Below are 19898 nucleotides of genomic sequence, written 5' to 3' on the forward strand. Positions count from 1 at the left end.
TACTAGAATTAAAGTAATTCCGAAAAATGATAGCATAATACAAATTTGTATTTCTGTTTTGTTTTTTTTTAGTTTTTTTTTAAACAGAATAAAAATTTGTATTATGTTATCATTTTTCGGAATTACTTTAATTCTATATGTGCTAAAACTATCAGCTGGTAAAGGATACATTGCTGATTCCGATTCAAGACAATGACATTCTTTCATATATGACATCAGTAATAATAACTATACTGTTTATAGTTTCCAGAGCCAAATGCAATCGAGCACGTCAATACACAGAAAAAAGAACTTCTGTTACTCCTCTACTTTTTATTAGATTCAACATTCATAATATACTAAAAACACGGCTTAATTGAGTAAATTATCAGCCGGTTTTCTTTCAGACAACACACTACAGGTGTCTCAACTATTATCAGAGTTTAAGGTAAAATTATTATCTAATTATTTGCAGCCGGGCAAACTATAGAAGATTAGTACCGGCAAGTTGGCAAAAAAAAACCTCAAAAACATTGTTTCCATCTCACTATAGTTCGATAACAATACCAGTGCATTTATGCTTTCATCACAACAAAACAAATTCTATAATTGTTGGATTATTCTGAATATTGCGAAAATTATAGTATTTTTAACAGTTTGTTAATCGTTTGTTCTGATCTGTTACTAAACCTAACGTACTGTGGTGACATCAAAATATATAAAAACTCCCAATATCTGTTAAATAAATTTTAAAAATTCTTAGATTCGAAGCCTAAAATGTTGGCCACCTAAATTCTCAAAAAAAAGTATCGAGCCACCGTACGCATTCACTTGAAGTATTTTAGTTTTCAGCCTCTCAGATTCTTCATGGTACATAGTCCAAGAACTGGATATTACCATCTGCTGGATATTGGTCCAAACAACCTGAATGTCCTGGCTTTGGACATTTCTTAAACTGTCCTGCTGAGTAGAATGAATCGCCCCCGTGATGCTCAGCATGCCGGAAATAGTTAGTGACGTAATGATTTCGTGCAAACATTCCCGGATTTCGTGGAATTGTTACCCAGGCCCCGGCCATAGGTACACGGGTAGGGAACTTGCCTTGTGATATCATATCTCCGACTTCAAGAGACTTTCGGCCGTACATAGACAGCCGCCATCTTTTCGTGGTAATATCAAATCCCCCTAAACCTCCTGAGCTAGCTCTAAAACCAAACCCTAAGCTTCTGAATCTTCCTTCAAGTTTTCTGTACGCAGAGAAATTCTTCGTGTGAAAGTGAATATCAGCATCTTTTTCCCACGGGATAACCGACGCAAACTTTACTGCACCTGGAGAAAAGAAGTTTGAATACAAGTTCCTTTTCCTCGTTTACATTTTCATGCAAGGATCCATGCAGCCAGAAGGCCAAAATATATAACCAAACAGTTTTGAACATTAACTGGGAATGAAGTGGGTAGCACAGTACCATCTCAATTTTTTATTCTTTGAACCAAGAGCTCATGCTTAAGCTCTTTATAGACGTTACAAAATGATTCATACTTCCCTACCTAAAACATTTCCGGCGGCGTATTCACACTGCATACCCCCTTTTTCACACTCTTGCATCACAACTCTCACCACTTCGCCTAAATTCCAGAGATCACATGGTGGTGCACCCATACCATTTGGCCAGCTACATCTTTTATCTTTTGTATAGCTTAGTCCACGTCTGCAACCATACCACTTCACGGTGCCGTCACTATCAAAAATTTTCTTGATATCATGCTTACCAGCAAAAGTAACCAATGCTTCATCTTTGATCTTTGGCGTGTCAATATTGAACATTACATCAGCACAAACCACTGCACGATTGCCAGCTATATTTAGACGTTTCAACCGAAAAAATAGATCGCGAAATACCCCATCTGAAAGGCTAATGAACAAAAAAGAGGAAACTCAAAATGATAAAGAAACACCATTGGTTTTACACTATCAATATTTACATAACATATCCAAGATACAGCAATTACCAGGCGAAAAGGCACAAGTTGCTCCTGGTTGATAAAAACAGGGCTGAATAAATTGTTGTGTTCTGTTTTCATTAACCGGGAACTTGTGCGATTTTTATCAGTGTAAAATTTTGTCTAAATTCCACTTGAAAAATAGGTTAGTATTACGACAGTGATTACCTCGGATCAAATTTGAGTTTCTTTAACACTTCGGTTTTTGCTGCAAACGGTCCAGGGAGATAATCACATATCGCACATTCATTCAAAGATTCAAAGTACCCAACGCTGTACTTTGCTGTCCAATAGTTTAACGAAGTTTGCCGACACCCAAGGTCCCAGTGGCCAGTTAAATTTCTGTAACTACCACCTGCGACCGCAATGTTGCCATTATTGCTCAAAACTCGTACCAATCGATGCAAATCAATATCATCATCAAAGTGGGTCAAATAAGGCGCTATCAATACATACGGTGTTTTTACTTCATCAAGCAACTTTGACCATACGTCCCCTTTTTTTCCTGAAATAACCACGTTCTTAAATGATATTTTTAATTTTGAAATCTCCTGTTGAACAGCGCTTGGCAATGTTACACCAGTTGCCATTACTACCGTGATCTCTGGATAGTACTTTGCAATACTTTGCATAATTTCTAAATAATTCATTGCAGGCTTGCTGAATTCACTTGGCAAATATATCAAGAGGGTAATAAGTTGGTGTATTGGTACAAATTCATTGCAATTTGTGTGAGAATTTCTCAAATGATAATATGGTGCACTGTCGATGAAGTCCTTACTCTCGAACTTCTCTGGGCAAACTTCCTGGTTTTTCGACACTTTTTCATCTTGTAGAATTTCAAGCATTTTGTTCAGCATTTTAACCTGGTTACCCAAAGTTTTAAAATGTTTGGATGACGTATAGAGAATACGTTGTAATTCCATGATGCCGTTGGAAAGTGATCGTAATTTTACGCTGAGAACTTGCTTGTCTGTCTTTGATGTCGGTTTGCATGTCAAAATGGGAAGAGGAGTTGTCTCAATAGTGATCTGGTCAACATATTTTTTCATTGAGAATATAACCACCGCAGCACATGCTATGAAAAGTAAACCCAGATGCACCCGTCTTGTTTGAAAAGTACTCCCTTTCATTTCTAATCTGCAAAGACGAGAGTATTGAAAAGGTGAAGAATGTAGGCGTATTGACACCACTCAGCCACATATGTCAAAATGCAGTAGTAATCCTGGAAGCATATACACCTCCAGTTCATTCTAAGGTTGTGCAAGTGAGATTTAGTGTGTTTTGGGGTACGATTTCTTGCAGTTTTGAAAATAATTTGTTGCATAAAAATATTTTTTATGTATATTACTCTTCTAAAACTTCCATATCATTCATTAGGATTCTACAACATTAATCTCAGAAGGTAGCTATGTCACTGTTAAAAAATCAATCTGGTGCCTAAAAATTTGGTAGTGTAAAGTAAACTTTGTGAAATAAGCGCTTTACTCTATTTCAATCATATTCAGACAGGAAAAACAGTTCATTTAGAAATAACTTCTATCAATAAGAGTCTGAAAAATTTCAAAGTCAGAGACACTTTCGGCTAAAGGCACTTTCTGTTAGTTGCCCTTTAGAAAAGGGATGTGCATGCCACCATTGTTGCATTTGTTGGTGCCAAGCGGATGCTTTGCCTCCAGTCTCTAGATTATCACAAATAACCCTTTTATCTAAAGTTTTTTATCTACCTATTTAAGATGAGCATGATATGACTTGCAGCAATTTATTCCTAAAAATTGAACATGCAAAGCTTGATGAATACTAACCCATTTTTAAATGGGTTGTTTAGCTTTGAAACAAGTATTTCTGAACTGCATAAATGTTTATTATAAGCTCTTTCATTGTACCAATAGAATATTTTCTCTTATAGGACTTATAATAAGGAGTTATCCATCATCCTTTGCTTGTTCAATGTTCAAGGTTTAAAGGGTAAAATGGAAGTCACTTCAAGTGTTCTGAATTACAATAAACTTTCTTGAAAAATGCACAAACTTTCCAGTCTGGAAAAAAAATATATTGCCTTTGTATTAAATTAAATAGGTTGATTAGGTTCTAAATTTACAATTTACATTTTGTCTTTCACTCCTTCTTCAGGCTTGGTACTAAGTTTGTTGATGCATGTAAATATGCCAATGATTTTGTATGCTAATGTTGGTTCAAATCTTCCTGGTTCCCCCACCTCAGGCAACCTTCAGGATTTTTTTGCTCTGACTAAACAGAAATTTCAAATTCCCTATCCCACCGGCCACCACTCAATTTAAAACTGGATATGATAGCAAAACTGAACTGTACATAATTAAGGAGAGGTAGAAGTTATATCAAAAGGACTTAAAAGTGGGTCAAAAAGCAGCCAAAAACACTGAGACTACAATTAAAAGGATTGTAACAACTGTGCACAACATGGGCAGCACAATGTTATTATTCAGTCTAGTCTATATCAATATTGCAAGAATGTGATAGCTTTTTGCCAGGTAGTTCATTTGAATTGAGTGCTTCAAGTCAAAATACATCTGCATGAATAATAGTATTTCATAAAATAAAATAAACTAAATATATATATACTACAGTATATATAGCATGCACAGCATAATTAAGTCAATTTATATTTTAATATTTTATACGTGGCGATTTCGTCCTGCATCGCTGCATGTCTGCGTCGCGGATTTTGAAGTAGAATCGATTACAAAATTATTTGGACAAACACGTATTTTAAAGATCCCACGATGGTCAATTTGCGGAGCGAAATCTATAATTTCGACGACGGTCCTAAGATGTTTTTTTACAGTACACAACCTCCAAAAATGTGGCTTTTTATTGTTTTATATGAATTTATATTTAGTTTTCAATATTTTCTTGCACAGAAACTTACCGCCCAAGTTCAGCCCAAAGACATTAACACATATACGAAGTACTTGGTCAATATTATAAATAGAAGACCCAAATACTACGAAAGTTTCGTCCTTCGCGTTTCAAGAACGCCAGAGTCGCCAAAAGAGTAATTACAAACAATGCTCTCATCACAACCAAATTTCCTTAGGAAAAGGGCGAAAATTCCTTATATTTCAATAAAATTCCTTAAACTCGTAAAATTACAACCATGCCTGGACGTTATAAGTTTTTTTTGTTGTATTTTTTGATTGAAAAAATTGATCACAATTTATTTTTACCCATTTTAGACCTTTGTAGAATTACTCAGAAATTCTTTAAAAAATTCTTCAAAAACCTAAATTCTTTAAAAAGATCCTCAAAACTTTTCAGAATTCCTATTTCTAAGGAATTATTCTTAAAAGTGAGAACTCATAATTACAAAACAATAATTTAAAAAAATAGGTACGTTGGCGTACATGTGGGTAGCCTTTCTTTAAAATGAGAGAACCAAGCTTTTCACAAGCTCAGGACAACAATAAATAAATTTAATTTACACTTTACCATACAAAGTCCATCGCAATTATCGCTACTCTGATTTCATTAATGAAAGTAATCATCACACAAAGATTAAATTCACGACACAACGTTTTTTGGGACCCTGCTTTTTCCAGAAGAATGGTAAGGAATCATCTTGTTACCGGTATTGGAATAAAATCCAAAAGGAAATTAAATTGGTCAAGATGCATTATTATACACATAAAGTGGCAGAGTTAAGTCAGACTAACCCTCGAAAATGGTGGAATTAGATAAAAAAGCTTATGGGACAAGATATCCAGAAAATTAAGTATAACTGAGAACTTTTCAACGTTATCCCCATCATTACCTTCTTGCTCAACTCAGCACGTGCCAAATCGAGTGCTAAAAGAATTTGCTGCCGAACTTACACTGGTTATAAAGGAAATATATCAGTCGATCAGGGAAGGACATATGCCTGAATTATTAAAATGTTCGCCCATAACGCCTATCCCAAAGGTGAATCCACCACAAGCAATTGAAGATGACCTACGTCCAATATGATTAACATGTAATTTGGCAAAATTATGGAGGAGGTTTTTTTTCCTAAGAGACTTTTAGTATAACTTGCAGGAAAAATCTGCTGTTTAATAATATAAGTAAATGCAGAACTTTAAAATCTGAAACATTTTTTACCTTTAAATATTTTTAATGCCTTCTCTATATACCTACAAATAGACTTATAGATTTTAGATAACAGGAACATATTTTTAACTAATTCTTATTGCACTTTTCTACAATATCAGTGTATATTTTAGTATAATCTTACAATAATTTAGCTAGACTCGTTAATTCAATGTGACTACTGCTACGTTTCGAACTTAGATAGTTCAATGAAAATCAGCCTTGGCGGAACATGTGTGTCAAACAAACGATAACATTGCGTGGAACGATTCTAAAGACATAACCACTAACGATCGTTATTGACAAAGGCGTCGTTTGGAAGCGTGGCGGATGACGGAAGCCATTTGCCAAAAGAATATTTACATCTAACACCTCGGGCCGGTTGTATCAAGCTCGTTTAGCTTAAACGGTTTTTAAGCTCAAAATAGAAGCAAGTCTATCGTTTTATTCAACAAGCAAACTAAATGTTTTCAACCTTAATACAACGATTACTGTTTACAACTACATATTCAGTGCATAATATTCAAGTTAACTCATTCAAGAGGGATGTAAGGGTGTTATTTTAATTTTGACTTATCCACCGTTTAAGCTAAACGGGCTTGATACAACCGGCCCTGATTGATAGATGACGTTATGTTGAGAGTGAAAACACTAGACCGGGGTGTCGAAACGTTGGGTCGTGAATGTAATTTTTGTGGCGCGGAAGGAGCATGGGTCTACGATGATAATGGAAGATTCTCAAAGGTATTTGCCAGCACTCAATTACTAAAGCCACTAACACTAAAACACTGGTAAAGGGTTTCCATGCAGGAGCGAAAATCAACGACCTAAAGCACTATTATATCCCAGCTCTCGCTACTAATCCGAAACTGGCGAAACACATACTTATACACTGTATGCAGGACTATTAATGATTTACGTATTAGAAATTCAGAAGAAATAACAACGAAAATGGGGTAGTTCTGGGACCTTATCACAGATGAACAGATAAATGATGAATTTTGCTCCGATGAATTAATCTTTTGCCTAAGAAAAACGAAGATTCAATTTTAACATTATAATCCTAATAATTATAACAGTCCAGGCAATAGAAGCGTAAAATATCAAGCAACTCATTTGCTCCATTTTATCAGTTGGTTTACGGAGTTTATCATATATTTTAAAAACCCCTAACTTCCGGTTTGGAATTGACCAATAATATGCGTCTCTTTATTTTATTATCCAATAGGATTAGACATTGGTCGATTCGAAAGCGGAGGTTAGGAGTTTTTCAAGGAGTTTTTCAAGTATTTGATGAACTCCGTAAGCCAAACTAATAAATTTGAGCAAATGAATTGCTCGATATTTTTCGGAACGCTTCTATTGCCGCGACTGTAACAGTAAACAAAAAACAAATATTAAATACTAGGCAATATTGCAGTTATGGTACGTTGTCTAAAAATTGTACATTGCCACCAATCGGATATTGATCCAAACATGCTGAATGTTCTGGGTCTGGGCATCTTGCAGGAGCGTTGGGTGGATAGTACGACTTCTTCCCATGATACTCTGAACTACTGAAATACTGAGCGAGAAATTGTCCTCGTGCCAACCTCCCAGGGTTACGCGGAACTGTCACCCAGGCCTCACTTATGCGAACTCTAGTTGGTAGTTGATTCTGCTGTAACATTTGACCGACTTCGAGTGATTCACGAGCATACATATTAATTTGCCAGTTTTTAGTTGATATTGTAAAACCCATTGTTCCAGATTTACTCGACTGGAATGCAAAACCAGCGTTCTCGAACTTTGGGCGAAGTTTGTCGAAGGTTTCGAAGTCCTTGGTTTGGAAATAAATGACGGCATTATTGCTCCAAGCATACGTAGAACCAAAGTGCACGGCACCTAAAATACAGACAGTTTTAATAGACAATTTTAACCTATCATGTGATTAGCCAATTGAATGACTATGCATGGGGTGTTATATAAAGAAAGATAACCACTTTTTACCTACGATATCCCCAGCAGTATATTCACATCCTATTTTTACATCATCACAAGCTTGCATTATAAATTTTACCACGTCACCTAAAATAGGAAGACAAAACATGATGATACGCCATATTCATAAATATCGTAACCATATGCCGATAGCGTAGACGACCTCACGAATTAGTCCCGCTTAGTTAATATTACGATTATTATTATTTTTTGGGTCCATTTATTATTATTATTATTGGTGCCCATTAACTGTGAAAACAATAAATTTTCCTTGAGAATTGAACAATTATAATAACGTGAAATTTGCATAGAGGAACTAAATTGTCAGACTGGCTACGCTACTGATAATATTAGATACCTAAATTCCATAGATCACATGGTGGTACACCAATACCATTCCTCCATGAACACCCAATCTTGTTGGTATAGTTCAGACCACGTCTACAACCAAACCATTTCACGGTGCCATCGCTGGTAATAATCTTCTTGATGTTATGCTTGTTAGCCAAGCCTACCAATGCTTCATTGGGCACGGATTGTGTATCCATATTGAACATTACATCGGCACAAACAACAGCAAGGTTCTGTTGCTTTTTAAATCTCCAAAAGAGGTCTTGAAACAGTCCTTCTGAAAGACTACATTTAAAATAAAGAACATTGTAGTTTTTAAGGATATATACAGTCCTTGGACACAAAAAAGGGAAAAATCAAATACAGTAGTTGCCGCAAAAGCATGTGAGCCAATTTTCTCATGCACAAAAAGAGATGACGTCGCTGTGAAGCTTTAAAGGACAGTCGTTTAGCTCTCGAAATAAATTATGTTCAGCGAAATCCGAAAGCGGCTGTACCTAATCTTTACTATTTTTTTATAGAGACAAAATTTGATTAGATCCAATTTCAGGGCCGTATATCTAGCCTAAAGGCCCATTCAGTACACTATGCGATGTGTCGTAGGCCCGTTTCCACGCAGCCGGATACGAGTTGACTCAACCAACTAGCTATAACTGAGTACGCACATTACAATAATCTTTGCTACAGTTAGTTAGGTTGAAACGAATACTCCCAACTAACTAAAACACTTATATCTTACACTTATATCCAACTACGTGGAAACGGGACCTTACGATACGATAAACGATTCTAACCATGGTGTATGTGAACGCGTAAACACAAAATATAACATTTCAAAATCCGATGTTGAACAAAATGAGAAGGATTATGGCAATGGCCTTCTTTTTCATTCGTTAGAATGATAATTGCATAAAACTAATCGTACAGTCAAAATAGGCCTTAATTAGCATCTCAGGATGACGTTTTTGGCGTACTTTCAATTTTCTCGGCAAATGGGTTTAAAAAATTATAACAACATGTTAAGCGATTTTTTAGAATCAACAGAAGATTTAAACTTGTATTATAAGTATGCATTGTATAATAGCAAGTTTTCATGTTCAGCTTTGCGCAGATAGTAATCGGAAAAAAAGTTCAGTCGCAATGTGCAGTACTGTACACAGTACCTGGCATCAATCTTGAGTGATCGCAACCATTCTGTTTTAGCTGCAAATGGTCCTGGGAGATAATCGCATACCACACATTCATTAAAGGACCTATAATATCCAGCAGTGTACTTAGCCGTCCAGTAGTTGAAGGATAACTGTCGACAACCAAGGTCCCAGTGTCCAGTTAAATTCCGATAACTTCCTCCTGCCACCGATACATCATCACGATAGCTTAAAACTCGCACCAATCGATACAAATCAATATCATCATCAAAGTGGGTTAGATAAGGTGCTATTAATACATATGGTGTTGACACTTGCTCAAGTAATTTTGCCCAAAAGCTTCCTTTATTTCCTTTGATCATTTCATTTTTGAACTTTATTTTCAGACTGGATATTTTTTCTATGGTCTCCTTATTCAACTCTTTCTCAGTTGCTAAAATAACTTGCACTTGAGGGTAGTCATTGGAGATTGTTGTCATCATGCTAAGGTAACTCATAGCAGGTTTAGGATGTTCATGAGGGACGTACATTAGTAGGGTTAAAAGTTCATTTATAGGGACAAAGGTGTCACATTTGACACGAGCATAGCCTAAACGATAATATGGTTTACCATAACCCAAATCTTTTCCAGCAAACTTTTCAGGGCAAACCTCTTGCCTTTTTGTATTAGTAACTGGCTTTTGTGCTGGTGGACTGGGCCTACTGATCACATTCTGACCAATCAACTTTAATACATCATTTACTTGATTAAATTGAAAACCTAATAAGTAAGAGTTAAGTCCTGTTGCATCAAAGTCATTTTGTACATCCAGAATGTTCCTGGCAACGCTTTGCAACGTATTTCCCAATGCAACATCAAATGAGACGCAAGTTGTGTTTGGTTCCACAAATTGAGGACTTGGAGCTCTTATCTTAAACTGGGAGTTGGCCTTGTATCGGGTATGCCATTCTCTGACCACAAGTAGGAACACTGCTACCATTGCAGCAATCCCAATATATCGAGCGTTTACCCTCATTTCAAACCAGGCCTGAACTTAAATCTAAAAAAGAAATGAATTTTTTCATATGTAAAGAAAGAACACAATACTAGAATGCCAGAGCTGGCTGTATGACCTCGCCATGACACTGACCTCGCGTGCATGTATAAACGGAACCCATTTTATTTGTATTCTCTACTGTCAAAGTATTGAAATCTGTAGTGATACCCCTCACTTTGGCTACGGAAGTCGGCTGTCACAAAGGATTTGAATTGGTGGGATAAGAGATAATTTCCAGGGTGCATTGCAACATCATATCTATAGAACAAGAAATTGCCATCCCCAACTTACAAGATAGAAGTATTCAATTAAGTTTATTAAGTGTTCAATCTCTTGCTAAATTAGTAAACGCTGTGCTGCTGAGAGAGACTTCTCTACGGTGTGGCATAACTAGATCGATAATTTTTAGTGGGAGGGAGGGAGAGGTGTATTTATTTGCTTTATTCATATATTCAGTTCTGCATGACGGATTTCTAATCTGAATATATGAATATATAACCCCATTTATCGTTCTAGTCAGGCCACTGTTAAAAAAAGTATCTCTCAGTTGCACAGTGAGTACTAAATGAGGCAACAGAGGCCTCTATCTCTGCGAGCACTTCTATCTTGCAAGTTAGGAATGGAATTTCCTGGTCTATAGATATGATGTTGCAAGCCAACTTTTGCTGTTGGTCTTTCACTGTGCCAACAAGGTGAGATTTCACACCAATCCCCACTATTTTCAAACCAAAAATGGTATGTGATCACATACACATATTCATATATTCATGTTTACGTATCATGGGAAGAATAGCTTACAAAGGAAATCAGTCAGGCATAAGATGAAAATAAGAATAACAACCACCCCCACTCTTCTCCCAAAAAGCTTTTAGTTATTTGTGCTTTTATAATAATATTGTAATGAGTGATGATATCTTCATGTGTGCAATAAAGCCCGCCACTTTTATGATTTTGTTATTCAGTGATAACCATGCAGGCCTTGAACTGATGCATGTAGTAACTAACAAAGCATATGCACTGTTATGAACATTCTAAAATATATACAAAAATACCATATTGATGATATTGTCTATAACCAATAATATTCATCATCATAAAATTTGTTTATTTTGCTTGCAATAGTTGTGGACAAAGTTTGAGGAAAAAGGAGTGTGGGGAAAGCTCACGTTTGCACCAAATCCGCTATAATTTTGCCTTTAACTTTCCCATAAAAAATTGGTGTTGTATTTACTAGTTAACCAAGCTCAAAAGTTTCATGTAATAAATTTCATCTCTAGGAAGCAAACAAACTCTGTTGCTTCCATGTAAATTAATTAAACAGCTAAAATAAGTGATATGCGATTAAAATATTGATGTGCGGTTAAATATTCCACAGCTCACATTCGCATATTTGCTTTTACAATTTAATCCAACTACAACACTAAAATATTCGTGTTACTTTATTCGTGTTACTTTAAATATTTGTGTTACTGAACACTAGTATCTCACAATAACACCTTTCCCTGCTGGAAATATTTAACAATTATTAGCTGATATTCCCCGATAATCACCGAGCCTAAGGCGAATAATTGTTTTAGTATTTTTGCGCAAGTGAGTAATTTGACAAAAGAACTGCATTTGTTCGCTTATCTCTTAGTAAGAAACGTCCACAAAACGACTAGCCGCCATTTTGCAATTTCGGTTTTGCTTTATTCATCTGAAGGTGAGTATAACTGCATAATACGTCAAATTTGACCAAACGATATGTAGGATTTGTTATATTCACTTGTGCTAAAATACTAAATGCTCATTGCTTCGAAGACGAATAAACTGACGTATTCTTACGACAAATCTACAAGCACTGATGCACGGCGTCATTGTTCAACCATGCACAAGAGAATACCTAGCTAGAACTAGAAGATGCGAACTTACCTCAACTGACTTCGCCAGCTGGCGATAAAAACCTGTATCGATGCTGAAAAGTTGTTACAAAAAGAGAAGCTCGGCGTGTTACTATAGTAAAATAAAATCTACAACGACAACAATGTTTCGTACAATGAATGCGATAATAAGTTGCCCAGGCAGCCCAGCCGATGTTCTGACTTGTGATTGGCCAATGGCCAATTTACTCACTACTATATTTAAAATTGTGCTCGCTGCTTGTGTCAAAGAGGAAATATATTTATAGAGAATAATACATGGATGCTTGGAACATGGAATTTATTTCGAGTGTTGAGAATGATATCGAACGAGTGAGCGCAGCGAACGGGTGAGATATCTTTCTCAACACGAGAAATATACTCAGCTGCCCCCCCTTACCCTTTGCTTTTCGGGGTTAACGGGGGCAGTCCTGTGCCCTTTGCTACCACATAAAAGTATCGTAATAATATTGGTAATTATCGCTAATATTATTGAAAATGCGTACTCCCGTGGATTTGCAAGTTCGCATGTACTTGTAAAATTTGAGTTTCCTCTTCGTGTGGTTGCTAAAATGAATGTGCCCTTTTCTAAAACTCTGCCCACGCCGCCCTAAACTGCTTCCGGCGCCCCTGATACGAGATTTAACAGTGCAATATCTCTTTATTGACTCCCACCTCCCCCCTCCCCTCGGGACGCAGCTAACAGTCACGTGAACGAGAAGAACGTTCAGCCAAACGACAAAAGATAACGTCATCAAATATGACGCTTTATTATATGACTAGAATAGTTCATCGGTCTATCAACTAAAATCAAGCATTCTGATTGGTTCCTGAGCGGTCGGTAACCAACAGTACGGACCGGACAGGGTTTCTCTTAATCGTTTTTAGTCATACAGGGTGAGTCAAAAAAAGTGACACCTTTGAAATTCAAATTAGCCGCATAGCGGCTGTAATGTGACCGAAGTTGCCTAAAATATTTCATGGGTATACGAAGCATATCATATTAATTAACCTAAAACATAAAGTTTGTTCCCATTGGGAGTTAAAATGCATTCTAAGCTCTGTAAATACAAAAGAATAGTTTTATCAAATCGTTTTTGTTGATTGTACATGGGAATTGTCATATTCCAGTCATAAGTTCGCAGCTAATTTGAATTTCAAAGGTGTCACTTTTTTTTGACTCACCCTGTATAATAAATAGTTTATTGACTGAGCTTGTTCGGTCCGTACAGGAGGATACTGGTCTCGTTCTTTTTTTCGCTTGAATGGACCTCGCCTAAAGGCTCGATATTTTGTGTGGAATTTATATAATATAATATTTCTGTAAATTGTGTCCCGGTTTCGTTTTTATATTGTTCGACTTTAAAACCATGCCTTTATGCTGAGTACATTTAAAACTAAAATTTACAAGCATATTTTTAATCGTCGGCGAATGGTTATTAAATATATTATAGGTTGATATTTTATTCCAAAATCTCCATCAATACGCTTCGTATTTCCAAGCATTCGGTAATTTCAGAAGGTTTTGTTTCTGAAAATCAGTGCCCAAGCAATGTGGCAACGTTGAATCAAAGCTATATATTTATTTTACGTAAAATAAAGTCATTATTGGCTGAACACTCCCGGCCTGACAGCTCAACATTGCTTCTGATTGGGCGAGCATAGTAATTTGAATAATATGATTAATTCTTTCCTTTCATTTCTGATGTCCAGGCTCAGGAGGAGAGAATTAATCATATTATTTAAATTACTATGAACATCCAATCAGAAGCGTTGTTAAGCTGTCAGGCCGGGAGTATTCATCCAATAGGATTACTTTATTTTGCAGACACGAGGAGCGGGTGAAATGAATATGTGTTTTTGATTCCAGTTTGAGACATCACTTCAACCACAGATTAATCTGTGCTTCAACGCTGGTCTTCGAAGAATAAAGATGAGTCTCCTCCATGCCAAGAAAATTTCAACAGAAATTCAGTTGCTATCAGATTGCTATCGTCTTCAGCAGAAGAGAAGTTTAATTGAAGTTTACTATCTCTGACAGACTGTCGTTGGTGTTATACCAGGTAATATGCCTTTCCCTTTGCGTGTTTTATCAGCTTGTTTCATCGTGAGCTTTTGGGCTGAGGTTCCACGTGTCTTTAGTTCACGTCTTGTAATGCCTCTCTCGTAGTGTTCCTGTGGTGTTCAGCTTTAAATACAAACTTGTATAACAATAACGTTGCTTTTTATTCTTTTTGTGCAGAATTTTGACAAATGAAAGCGAAGTTAAACGATGAAATTTGTGAACAAGAGATTGACGACCGATGAATTGTGGCTGAACTGGCTCAAGATAACTCGCCTTTGAAGAGAAAGCAAGTCTAGGCTTTTTCTGGGGGATATTGATGATATGAGAAAGGTAATATACGTCAAATCTTACCGTTGAGCCGCTAATCTTCCCTCTAACCACACGTAAATTACGTTTGAATTGAGTTCTAAAGATCTAAGCAGTGAACTAATGGCCGGTGCCTTTTATTCTTCCAGGTGGAGTTTGAGAGCTTAAAACCAAACTGAATGAAGTGAAGTGGGCAAAAAGTCCGTTACCGTAACAGAAATTGCCTAAGACGACTCGCATTTGACTCAAGATAACTCGCCTTTGAGGAGAAAGCACGTCTACGCACTTTCTTGGGACCTGTTAATGATATGAGAAAGGTAATGTACGCTAAATATTGTGTGAGCCGCTAACCTTTGCTCCAATCGCAAGCAACTATACCTTTGAATTGAGTTATAAAGACCAAACCAGTTAATTAACATTGCCTTTTATTCTTCCAGGTGGAGCTTAAAAGCTAAAACCAAACCGAATATAGAAGTGAGCTGGACAGGAAAACCCATAGCTGAAATTCCGCGAGATGACCCGCATTTAAAGAGACAGCAAGTCCAAAGCTGCTCTTCAGCGCTTGTTTCTGGAATAAACAGGTAATTTTGGGTCTATTTTATTCAAAATAGGATGGGAAAACTTGAAACGCTTCATCAGGCATCATGCGTTTTTTCAACTGAATAATCACCGCACGTTTTCTCCCGATATTTGAGCTCCCTTCATCGAAGGTAAATCCTTGAAATCGCTGTCTATAACAAGCATTACTTTGGTTTTATTGCAGGTAGCGATTTAGCGGGTCAAGCCATTTGAAACGACGACAAAACCTGTTCATAATAAAACGTGAGTATTTAAAGAAATCGAACATTTTTAGATAAATCGAACAATGGGGAGTTTATGATCTGGTCAAAAACGACAACGGCCGCATGATAATTGATATGAATATTAATAATAGCAAAAAAGGAAATATTTGAAATCCCAGAGGGGTTTTATAGATGTTGTTGTTTTTACAATCCCGATTTTACGCGTGTTTCTCAATAAAGAATATAGTTTGCTCATTTCTGTAATCTTATTTCAGGTTGATGAGTAATACCCAAATCCACGCCTATAATGTAGGCCAACTCGACGGCAAATCTACGCCTAATGTAGGCAACTTCGACGGCAAATCTACGCCTAATGTAGGCAACCTCGACGGCAAATCTACGCCTAATGTAGGCAACCTCGACGGCAAATCTACGCCTAATGTAGGCAACCTCGACGGCAAATCTACGCCTAACGTAGGCAACCTCGACGGCAAATCTACGCCTAATGTAGGCAACTTCGACGGCAAATTTACGCCTAATGTAGGCAACCTCGACGGCAAATCTACGCCTAATGTAGGCAACTTCTACGGCAAATCTACGCCTAATGTAGGCAACTTCGACGGCAAATCTACGCCTAATGTAGGCAACCTCGACGGCAAATCTACGCCTAATGTAGGCAACCTCGACGGCAAATCTACGCCTAATGTAGGCAACCTCGACGGCAAATCTACGCCTAATGTAGGCCAACTCGACGTTTAATATATGCCAAATCGACGCCAAAAAGCAACGTTCAGCGATGCCCGGGCATCGTTACAGGTTAGAGTAGCCTGGTGGTCAAAAAATGTGCATGCAGGGGTTAGTCTGTGCATGATTAACTTAACGAAGTTAACTAATTTAGTTAACGAACTTAAGTTAAATAAAGTTTTACGTTCAGTTAACTAAGTTCTGGCCACCAGGAACATAGCTAATGCATGATGCATGTGAGCAAACGTTTCTTAAATTCGGTTAAATATTTGAATCGGTTTTGCGGGCTTAGGACTGCTGCTTAGGGCTGCGCTAAGGTTTAGGTTGATAAATTGCTTGTTAAAACTAAAAACATATAATTTATCATGTTATATGCATATTTCACATAAGAATGGCTAAAAGCCATGCACACTACACAAACCATAGCCACAAATGGCAGACATAATCCCATAGGTTCTTTCTTCTACTTCTTATTTCTATCTTGTCCTGATTGAAATCATCTTCGGCTCTTGAAATCCGGTCAATTGCGGCTTTCGGAATTAACATTGTAAAATGATAACTATAGCGTCACTATTCGGTCTGGTTGTAAAATTATTTGTATATGTAAATACGTTTTTGATTTCTCTGCAAACATTGTAAATATACGATTATATCTTGCCTTACTATATTTTGTAACTGAACATATAATATTGTGTATGTATTTATGAAAAAACATGATTTATATCAAAATAGGAACAGATACAAAACATCATGCATGATCTTGTAGCGGCACATAAAATAGACACGCACACGAGTAAATACATTAATGCAATAAACCATGGCCTATATAATGGCTTCTAGTTTATATCTCTCTTATCTCTTGCATTAATTCACTTAAGGCTACAGACTACAGTTAATATTCAAGCCAGAAACATTGATTTTACGGCATGTCTTATACTGTCTTGCTATTCTGAAATACATGCATGAATTTATGCAATCAAAGTTAACACACACATGCTCTCAATTAATGAATTTGAATTTACTTGAAGAAAATAAGGAATGGGTGGGGGGGGTGCATGCAGTTATCTTGAAACGATATATGCCTTATTTCTACTATAGTTATAGAAACCAATTACGAGACAAACATTGGCAGTGGCATTGTAACTTTATTATTTTTCCAAGGTCTCTGTGAGATTTCCAATCATTTAGCTTCGTCGAGCAGTGCTTATGAAAAGTAAGGCGCCACTTTTTGTCTGTACTGTTTGATTTTGCTATGTGGTTCGAAGTGTTAGCAGGTATCTTGGGATATCTAATAACGTTGCAGTGTTATTTTCATTGCTGTTTCTATAAGAGCAGCTTGCTTTGGCTATATGCCTTGGCTTTGAAAGTATTAGTCCAGTTTCTCTGAAAAAAATTGTACTCTTGGTGCTGTTTCTATAAGGGCAGCTTGCTTTGGGAATATCCCTTGCATGGTTCAAAAAATGTTGACCCGAATTTTTTCAAAAAAAAAATTACACTTGATGCTGCACTTGGTTTCGACAGTTTGTTGCTTTGTCTATATGCTTCAGCCTCAAAAATATAAAGTCAATTTCTTGTGGTAGCTATTTTTTATTAAAACTTGTTTCTACAAGGGCAGCATGCTCTGGCTATATGCCTCAGCTCTAAAATGTGCAATGAAGTTTTCAAGGACAATTGTGTATACCTTCATGCTGTTTCTATAAGGGCTCATGAAATATCTTCAATTTGACTCGATCCTTGAAATATATATGCACAGTTTGACATCTCAAAACGAAACTATTAGGAACACTGCCTATGATTTGTCAGCAGAATAATTACAGTTTTTGGACGAACGTAACTTGAATCTAAGTGCTCTGAACTCAGGCATTTTTATGTATTAATATATTAGGTATCAATCTCATACGCTTTATTCAGCTCTGTACCAGAGTTAGTAGGTTAAGCCTAATAGAACAAAAAAATACACGATAACTTAGAAACACTTACATAAATGCATGTTTTACTGATCAGTCTTGAAACACAATAGCACACTGTAAAAAGCAAGCACAATTTATACTAAAGTATGCCAAACATTTAACCTGCACTGTTCTATAAATTCAAATGTCAATATCTTAAACGCACCTACTTTGTAACCGGTTTTAGATATAATAGTTTAATGTCTTCGTATATTAATGATGTACTATGTAAAGAAAACACACACGCTTTGTAATACATGTTTAGTGAAATATTAATAAAAATAGGACCAAAATTTTCCGACTCCTCTCTCTTGATTTCAATAGCTTTAACCAACACACACTTTGTTGCAATACATGATTTTGTTTTAATAAAATCTCAAACTTGTGTACTTTGTGTTTAATTCCGGCTTTCGGTGAGGGTTTTTCTCCAGGCACTCTGGTTTCCCTCGTAAAAAACAGTGTCCGTGTGTTCGGGACCGTGTTTACGGTTGGTTTTCCATACGAAAATTGAACTTTTCACGAGTAAAATTGCATGAAAGCTAAACATTTCTGTTGACAATTTATATCCGCATAATTGGTATATGTCTCGTTATGCTCGATAAAAAGTTTAGAATATTTTCGCAACCCAGTACACTTTAATGTCTGACGTGAACTCCTTCAGAAACATAATGGTGTAGTGGAAGCTGACTTGTACACACGGTTACTGGGTTTAATTCCCGGAACACTGTTCTTTGTCGCGATGAACTTCATGTTCTTCAATTAAAGCAGGATTAAAGCATGCAAAGCTTCGTCTTTAGACTGTAATTTCACTTGACGAATTGTTGATGAGCGCTTTACTGATTTTGAAAGACGTGATACAGCCAAATGGAAATGCAATACTTCCTCATCTTGGTGCTTATAAAAGAACGACCACATTCGCCAGATACGTGACTTAAAACGTGGAATAAGTGTTCAAGACTTCAAGATGTTCTTTTAATATCACCACCTCATCCGTATCATTTGGGTAATCCTCAAGATTAAGACGAGATAGTTGAATATCAGTGAGAACGAAGAGACAATCCGATTGGCTATAAAGTGATGCTGAAGATTCCTTAGCGACAAAATGATGCGAGCTTGTTAAATCCTTACCTTACCTCCTGCACTTACTGTGAAGGTGCTTCCTTTTAGAACCAGCGCATGATGCACTGAGATTACATTTTAACTTTATTAAATAAATATTCTTTTTAGTCCGTTTTGTCACATCAAATTTTGTCTTTATTTATGTTGTCAACTATGACTGCAGGAAAACTGCACGGTAATTGTGATTATTTAAACTGATGATATTTATACTGGTATATGGCACCTTATTTTCTTACGTTCACGATCTCTGTTGCTGTCATGCTAGTCTTCCTCGACGAAATCTGACAAGCATCCCAAGTTAATTCTGAAGATGATATTATATGAATGTAATGTCATTGTTTCAGCAGTGATGTGCCCTACGGGAATCGCAGTGCATGTGTTTAATGTTTTTGTGCATGAGGTTTAACGGTTTCTCTGGTTCCTCTTGACTCAAGA

At 36.6% G+C, this 19898-nt stretch overlaps 2 protein-coding genes across 3 annotated transcripts; both read right to left on the minus strand.

Moving 5' to 3' along the window:
* Window positions 1-246: 246 nt before the first annotated feature.
* LOC114519113 lies at window positions 247-5010 on the minus strand. Its single transcript, XM_028539179.1, has 4 exons — window positions 4889-5010; window positions 2149-3120; window positions 1528-1892; window positions 247-1308 (listed from the first exon to the last, which is right to left on the minus strand). Exons 2-4 carry the CDS (start codon window positions 3111-3113, stop codon window positions 845-847), a joined length of 1794 nt encoding a protein of 597 aa, XP_028394980.1. The 5' UTR covers window positions 3114-3120; window positions 4889-5010; the 3' UTR covers window positions 247-844.
* A 1540-nt stretch (window positions 5011-6550) lies between these two features.
* On the minus strand, window positions 6551-12663 carry LOC114519129. 2 transcript variants are annotated; one of them, XM_028539202.1, is made up of 5 exons: window positions 12512-12663; window positions 9579-10603; window positions 8423-8700; window positions 8074-8151; window positions 6551-7968 (listed from the first exon to the last, which is right to left on the minus strand). In XM_028539202.1, exons 2-5 carry the CDS (start codon window positions 10577-10579, stop codon window positions 7505-7507), a joined length of 1821 nt encoding a protein of 606 aa, XP_028395003.1. In that variant the 5' UTR covers window positions 10580-10603; window positions 12512-12663; the 3' UTR covers window positions 6551-7504. The 2 variants fall into 2 exon arrangements, with proteins under 2 accessions (XP_028395003.1, XP_028395004.1); XM_028539203.1 differs by lacking the exon at window positions 12512-12663 and adding an exon at window positions 10694-10837.
* Between the last annotated feature and the right edge of the window lie 7235 nt (window positions 12664-19898).

This window comes from Dendronephthya gigantea, unplaced genomic scaffold, assembly GCF_004324835.1.
Source record: "Dendronephthya gigantea isolate DGI-Jeju-01 unplaced genomic scaffold, DenGig_1.0 000012F, whole genome shotgun sequence".
Lineage (NCBI taxonomy): Eukaryota > Metazoa > Cnidaria > Anthozoa > Malacalcyonacea > Nephtheidae > Dendronephthya > Dendronephthya gigantea.